The sequence below is a fragment of the Nymphaea colorata genome, chromosome 10 (genome assembly GCF_008831285.2).
Source record: "Nymphaea colorata isolate Beijing-Zhang1983 chromosome 10, ASM883128v2, whole genome shotgun sequence".
Lineage (NCBI taxonomy): Eukaryota > Viridiplantae > Streptophyta > Magnoliopsida > Nymphaeales > Nymphaeaceae > Nymphaea > Nymphaea colorata.
The window spans coordinates 1,033,025-1,041,009 of record NC_045147.1 but is presented as its reverse complement, the minus strand read 5'-3'; the positions used below and the strand labels follow the sequence as shown (position 1 = coordinate 1,041,009).

The 7,985-nt window shown below is 37.3% G+C and overlaps 1 protein-coding gene across 1 annotated transcript; it reads left to right on the top strand.

The window, feature by feature from the left end:
* The first annotated feature begins 1,577 nt into the window (after nt 1–1,577).
* On the top strand, nt 1,578–6,455 carry LOC116262709 (40S ribosomal protein S3-3-like). The gene is made up of 5 exons (XM_031642191.2): nt 1,578–1,738; nt 1,841–2,160; nt 5,297–5,351; nt 5,421–5,552; nt 5,955–6,455. The coding sequence occupies exons 1-5, from the start codon at nt 1,709–1,711 to the stop codon at nt 6,132–6,134; spliced, it is 717 nt and encodes a 238-aa protein (XP_031498051.1). The 5' UTR covers nt 1,578–1,708; the 3' UTR covers nt 6,135–6,455.
* Nucleotides 6,456–7,985: the final 1,530 nt, after the last annotated feature.

The window sequence follows — 7,985 nt, the reverse complement described above, 5'->3', positions numbered from 1 at the left end:
ACTTTTATAAAGCATAACCATGCATCAACGTCTTACTATTCAAGAATTTATAAACGAATATGATACCATGTATTTTAATGTGTAAAAAAAAAATCGGTTGAGGATTTAAAAGCATACATAATGAACTTTTTAAAAATATATGGGAAAAAATTTGTGATATTCAAATTTCATAGTTTTTTTTGGATGTAGATCATATCTACGCGTAGTTTTTCTTTTCAATAAGAGAAAACGATAGATAGATTGACAACTTTTATGAATTATATTTGGATGCTCATTTATGTCATTGTATCTGTTCTTTTTATATTGGTGTTTTTGTATATGCTACTCATATTTCTTGATATTTTAATTTCTTTCATTATTTTTTATGAATATTGTGTGTTTTAGTAGTTCGGTCATCAACTCTGTTTCTATCCAAGTCGTGTTCGACAGTTTTGAGTCACCACGGCTGGCATTTGAACTGCTCTACTATCAGTTTCATCAGCGATATGCTTATGGACATGATACCGTATCGACAAAGCCTAACACTTTGGGGATGTCAACAGATTGAATATATACTTAACTGCATCTATTTTATCGGCTGAAATCTGATTTTATAATCCAACTCTGACTTTTATATTCGTATCCGAATCTGAATCCGAATTCTGAAACAAATTTTGTCAATTTTAAAAATATAACAGCATTAAATATAACATATTTGTCTAAAAATAAATCCAATACAAATTTGATCAGATATTTATGTATATCCCATTTTGAATTCAAACCTGATCGGATGTCATTTCCTCAATCTGAATTCGATCTGATTAATCGGATATTAAATTTTTTTCTGCCTTTGATTTTTTTTCAAATAGATCCGCTCAAATATTCAATTCAAATTGGACATATTGACATCCCTATTGAGCCAAGCTAGAACACACCTAGAGCTCATCGGATTGGGCTCGAACTGGGCTCCATCAAAAGGCCCATGGCCCTGTAGCATTTTTCAACTTGGCACTATGTTCTAAATCCGGATGTTATCTGATTTGGTCAGAATTCAAAGATTTCAGTTCACTCTCACTAGTTTATCTTTTAAGCAATGTTTGGATGGACGAAAAGAAAAAGAAAGAGAATGAAAGGGAATTGGACGATAAAAAAGGAAAGGAAAGGAACACCCATTCCTTTTCCTCCCGATCTCTCCATTTTCAAAGGAATTGGAATGACATTAAAAAATCCGTTCATTCCTTTCATTTTCTTTGTATCCAAACACAATTATTGGCTCTCCTTTATTAGTCATTTTCTTTGTATCCAAACACAGTTATTGACAAGGAAGACTTTCTTTCCATTCATTCATTTCTTGAACTCATGTTTATATGAAAAACTCAACCTCAATCTCAGTCTCCGTTTCTATGATTTCGGACTACAATGGGTGGATACGAGACTTGAACCAGGACGTCCTTTTTTTTAAGTTCGGGTTCGATTGAGACCCGACTTACAAAACCAACCCGTTTGGACCAACTCTGCACGCACAAAAAATTAGGGTTTTCCGTATAGTTCCAAAACCGTCCATCTAAACCCTTCTTCCCAATCAGAGCCGTCCCACCCTACCCTATTATTAAAGAAGGGGAGAAACCCTCCTTCCGTCCTCCTCTCGGTCGCTCGCACAGCTTAGCGTTTCCTCTATCCTAGAGCGAGAGAAGACGGTCTCTTGCTCATTCGATCGATTCCTGTAAGGATGGCGACTCAGATAAGCAAGAAGCGAAAGGTTCGGACGACCGTTGCTCCCTTTTCTTCTTTTGACACCCTTTCTTTTGTTCGATCGATTTTGATCGAGAATTCTTCTGATCTCTGGTTTTTGTGCGTTTAGTTCGTCGCGGATGGAGTCTTCTACGCGGAGTTGAACGAGGTGCTGACGAGGGAACTGGCGGAAGACGGATACTCCGGCGTTGAGGTTAGGGTCACTCCCATGCGTACCGAGATCATCATCAGGGCCACCAGGACGCAGAACGTACTAGGTGAGAAGGGCCGCAGGATCAGGGAGCTGACCTCCGTCGTCCAGAAGCGGTTCAGTTTCCCGGAGGGGAGCGTGGAGCTGTACGCCGAGAAGGTGAACAACAGAGGCCTCTGCGCCATCGCGCAGGCAGAGTCCCTACGTTACAAGCTTCTTGGAGGCCTTGCTGTTAGGAGGTGGGTGGATCTTGAGCTTGATTTTATCATTCAAATGTTGGTAGCTTTTTAAGAACTGGCTTGACTCGATCTGAATGGGCGAAAGTAGGTCTTTTAAGTTGGGTTCGTGGTCTAACATCCATGTGGCCATAGAACTATTTTGTACATTGTTGCGGGGAGGTTCTAACTAATTAAAGCGTGAGATACTATCCTGTGCTTCTTGTTTTGTGGTTGTTATAGTGCTTATGTTTTTTGGGGATAAAAAAATGTTCTTTGTTTCTGTTTTTTTGGTTAATCTTCATCATTTGAGTAATGTATTTTGCGATTCGGATTCCTAGGTTTTATTAGTTATGGTCCACGGATGAAAATAAACTTGATGTTGAGAATTTTGTTATGAGTTGGTGCTATGATTTGTTACAGTGCGCCACTGTGTTTCACTTTTTTGTACTTGTACGTATGTCCAGCTTTGTCTTTGATTTTGAATGTCGTCTAATCAGATTCTTGGATGAGGTTATCTGAATATATTATAACGAACTTAAGCATTGATACTGGTTGCAATATCTTTGTTGCATGATCCTAAATGATGGCATGTGAAACAGGTATAACTTTTTTCTACGAGAAGTAACTTTTTCGTTTTCCCTTTAATTCTTGTCTTGCATTTACATTTGTTGTCTTTTTGAGTTTTCGTCCTAATGTCATCTTTACAGCAAAATCGGTCTTCTACTAGCTGATTTTGTGTCTGAGGATGACTATATTTGTTCTGCTCATTAGAGTTTCGATTCTTCAGAGAAACTATATTCTTCTCTTGATGTTAATTATGAGCAGAAAAATTTAATACTTTAAGGATGTCCCTCATCTTTCTAGGGGCAAAGTGCGCTTCAGTATTCCGGGCCACTTAGTCATTTACCAATTTAGATATTTTGTCTCTGTCATTCTTGATTTATCAACCCAGTTATCTGTTTTTTAGTTTGTCATCTTTAAGACAAATTGGTTACTTCTTACCAAATTTGTGTCGGGAGATGACTACATTTACTTTTGCTTCTTAATTCTGCAATTACCTTGAAAGAACAATATTTTCTTGGTGCAAGCTCTGGTTGCAAAAATCTAGGATTTCGCCATTGCGAGTAGTTGTAAACATTAAACTTTTTTTTTTTATTATCAGCGTGTATACTTTGTGTTTTATCTCTCTTTCTGAACATGATGCATTCTCTTTTTTGGGCTTGTTAATATAAGCACTTCAATTATTTTGTCATCTATAAAGCAAACTGGTGTTTTTATTGCCAAATTTGTGTCGGAAGATGACTACGTATAATTTTGCTTCTCTTATGCTGTGATTACCTTGATAAAATAATGGTTTCTTGGTGCTAGCTGTGAGTGGCAACAATATTTATGTTATTGTCATATTTTCTTATGTGTTCTGTTCTTATATTTATTTTACTCTGCTTCAATTATTTTGTCATCTATAAAGCAAACTGGTGTTTTTATTGCCAAATTTGTGTCGGAAGATGACTACATATAATTTTGCTTCTCTATGCTGTGATTACCTTGATAGAATAATGGCTTCTTGGTGCTAGCTGTGAGTGGCAACAATATTTATGTTATTGTCATACTTTCTTCATGTGTTCCGTTCTTATCATTATTTCACTCTGAAGTGTAAATTTTTCTACCGTCATCGTTGTTCATTTTAGCTGCTGAATCTCAATTTGAAATGGATTCTGCAATAACAATTTGTATAATTCTGTTGATTGTCTGATAACATGAAATTTTGTTGTAAACGATGTTGCTGAGGCCTCCAACATATTAGCTGGAGCATAATGTTTATCTATTCTTCGCTTGGTCAATGTTGAATAAGTTCCTGACAGCGTTGAGACTGGAGATCATTATCTGATTTATGTTTACTTGTACTGACTTGTCTATGTATTCTAATGATTTGTTTGCCTTATCAAAATAATCCCTTTCTACACAAATTATTCTGTCTAAACTCTAATGTAAGCAATTTGCTTCACCAAGATATTTTTTGCTGTTTTCTTTGGTATTCTGATTTCAGTTGACATGCATTCACCGCACACTCCCTCTCTCCTCCTCCTTAAACTCATGTTTCTAAATTGATGTAGCAGCATATTTTCAAAGGTTGCTGCCTTGTTCGGTGTATGCTAATTATGTTTCGACTCATAAAACTTGATCCTTAATCTTGCCATTTCTAGTGACCCTTAGTTCTTATTTCCCATGCTTTAAGCTATGTCGTGGAGTCTGAAATCATCATAAGAGTTCATGTCCATCCAAGGTTGTTACCTGTAGGCAGGTAAACCTATTTTTGAAGGTAATTATTTTTTTATGGTCCACTGGGTTAGTTAGTGCTTCTTGGTGTTTAGAGTCTTTCAAAAGAAATCATCATTTTGAAGTTGTCTGTAGCCTTGGAATGACCAAACTAATCAGCGGTCCTCTTTTTTTAAATCATTAGAATTTAGGAGTTTTTTTACATCCACACTTTCAGTTCATTTCTTCACATCGAGTGGATCTCCACTTACTAATGATATGTAAAACCAACGTGTACAACTTGTGGTCAGAAATGTGTGCATGTATGTGGGGGTGTGCATTTATTATTATGAACCGTAAATGTTAATTTAATAATCACTGACTGAAGCCACACGATGACCAGCATCTAACAAATAACAGAAGCCATATGATGGGTTATTTTTTGGGTTAGCTAGTTGGAATTTGCTGTTGCCATTGAACTGTAGTTGGAATTGGTGGGCTTGTAATGGTTTTGCTATGCAGTTCAATGGTTGACATGGGTGTAAAGTTAATGTAGGAGTAGGCATTTTGAGTTTGAAGTGGTTAATAACTTAAGATATCGTACGAAATATAGGTATAACCTGTAACCAATGTAAGTACTGAAGAGAGAATACAGTGCTTCTTTATAAACTAGAAAAAATTTATCAGCACAGCTACTAGTATCAAATCTTTGTTTCCTTTCTTCTCGTTATGTCTTGTTGGTATTTTCTTTCCTAATTGAGTTACATTCTCATGGGTTGCATCTAAAATCTGAAAGTCAGCAATGCAAAAAAAAAAACAGGATATCCTCTCAATGAAATTCGTTAGGCTGAAGTTTCAATTACCTTTTCCTTGACATTCTAGATTTTCATATTTCTGGCAGGGCTTGCTATGGTGTCCTACGCTTCGTCATGGAAAGCGGAGCTAAAGGATGTGAGGTAGGTTTTTCTGCCTTCATGTTGGGGAGGGTGTTTGTGTTAGTATTAAACAAACATTTCATTTTGTAGGTTATTGTGAGCGGAAAACTCAGAGCACAACGAGCGAAGTCAATGAAGTTCAAGGACGGCTATATGATTTCATCTGGACAGCCTGTTAATGAGTATATTGATTCAGCTGTCAGACACGTTTTGCTAAGACAGGTAAATGATAAAGCCATGAAGGCCTTCTTGCAAGGGCGGAGCCAAGAAGGGGCAGGCCAGGGGTTATGGCCCCTCCAGTGATTTTTCCAAAACAGAAAGAAGTGTCATAATGTACAAAACAGATTGCCCCCTTTAGAAATTTTTAAACATACTGGTTTGGCTCGGGTAACTTTTTTTTTTTAAAATATAGCTCGGACCCCCAAAGAAAATTTCTGTCTTCCCCTGCCTTGTCGTTGTTCCCCCTGCCTTGTCGTTGTTCTTTTGTTTTGTGTGTCTCATCACCACAATGGATTGCCATTTGGATTGCGAAAATTTGATTCCTGTAGTAGTTTTCTTTTCTAGTAATGAACCAAGATAACTATCCTTTTCTGAAGCTTAATATTTGTTATTGCTCATGAACAGGGAGTGCTTGGAATTAAGGTTAAGATCATGTTGGACTGGGATCCGAAGGGCAAGCAGGGTCCAACTACGCCTCTTCCTGACCTTGTTACCATCCACACCCCCAAAGAGGATGAGGAGCTTACCCGGCCCTCAGTGATGGGCGTGGAAGTGATGGGCGTGGAGCTTGATGTTGGAGCTTGAAGGATTTGCCAGAAGGATGAACGTTTAAATCTGATGGGCAGCAGAATTTTGCTGCATGTCTCATGAGTGCGAATTTCCTTTCTTTTTATTTTGTACTGGGTTCTTTTGATTAAATGGTTAATATTAATAGGAACGAAGGCATAACGTTGGTGACCATACAAAACAGTAAATGTGAGGTGATGCCATTTTTTGCTTTTTCCTGGTTATCTTAACCATTTCATTTTTGTGGAGGCTTGAGATTTGTATGGAGATACTTGCTAGCTGTATTTATTATTGACTTCACTAGTTATTCGTCAGCTGTTTCTGCGACAGCCTTAGGTATCTCATTTATATTATTTTTGGACAAAAAACATGGTCAAGCTCGAAGGGACTAGCGTCTAATGCCATGCATATGAAGGTGTAATGCTACTATAGCACATTTCTCCTCAATAAGTACTAGGCACTTCTCCAATGCGTCAGCAATCGTTTCGCTTCGCTGTGGTTTAGGGGACACAGAAAGGGTTCAACCGTTTATCAGAAAAATAAGAATGCTTAAGAAAACGAAGAACCAGGTAAAATTGTTAACCTTTCCAATCTACATGGAGTTCTTTGCATTTACTTCTTCTTGATATGCAATCCATACTAAGACTATATCCATCCAAATCTTGGTCCGGTCTTTTCTCCAAATGCTTCCATTTGAGAGCCATAAACACCTCGTTATATCAACTCTACATCAAACCCAGTGTCTTCTTTCCTAAACCTCCATTCCGCCCATTATGTGCAAGCATGTTTCTGCACCGTCAATCCTTTTAGTAGAAGAAAGGAGAAGTAGTAGTCTTCCAACATTTGGCTAACCATTTACACTTGAATTTCGTTGTACCATGCCTGAAATTCATCTTTCAGCCCAAGCCAGGAATTCTGCATTTACCAAAACACTAGGTTCCATGTTTCTATTGTCACTTTACATTGTACAGATATAGGCCACATCTTCTTGCTGATTACATAAGAAACATCGATTGGCTAAACTAACTCCTCTTATTTTTACCCTACCGAATGTGGGCAGTATGTTTTTATAAACAAACTAGGAAGCCTCTGATGATGCCCGGTTGTTTTACGCTTTCAATCTCCACTTTTCTTTCATTTCTTTACTCCTACAAGCCTTCTAATTTTCTCATACTCAACGATTTGACTTCTTTTGAATCCCAACACAACTGGTTAGGAAGTTTGCTAAAAATTAATGCTTGCAAATTAGTTATGGCTGCTGAGATAATAACCAAAGACAAAGAGTATCCCAAACTCTACTCACCTCAGCATAATGCAACCCTAATGCTTCGTTCACTAGAATACTCTCTCTTGACATGTCAACCACAACTTGTCATGTACCATTTCCCATTTGACGTTTCTTCATACTCAAGTGCCCTTTTAAGTTTTCCATACAATATATAAAATTTTACCTCTTGTTAGGTATCTATTTTGAATCCAATTCCATAACATAGACCTGCTATTAACTATATCGCAAAGTCTGCTTGCCAACACCAACTAGTTCTATTAATCCAAATGCTTGGTGCCCACTCACTTCAGCTTGAGTATTGTAAAAGATTTCGATGTCATAAGATCCATGTTTTTTGCGCTCTCTTCCCTCACTCATAAGCATCTCTTACAAGGCGTAGCTTTTCATTTTCCCTCCTCATTTATATTTAGTGCTCACTTACTTTAGTAGGCACCAACTTAGACTTAGAATTGTTAGCCTTCAATCCCACCGTTTTCATTCATTTCCATAGTGATCATAGGCCTTAGTTATTTCCATATTTAAGCACATATTATTTCTTGATTGCCCCTACTAAATCAAATTGTTAGATTATTGTCAAGAAA

Coding starts and splice junctions, on each gene's coding strand:
- LOC116262709 (XM_031642191.2), top strand. CDS start 1,709: ATGGCGACTCAGATAAGCAAGAAGCGAAAG. Junction 2,161..5,296: donor GGAGGCCTTGCTGTTAGGAG/GTGGGTGGATCT, acceptor TATTTCTGGCAG/GGCTTGCTATGGTGTCCTAC. Junction 5,553..5,954: donor GACACGTTTTGCTAAGACAG/GTAAATGATAAA, acceptor GCTCATGAACAG/GGAGTGCTTGGAATTAAGGT.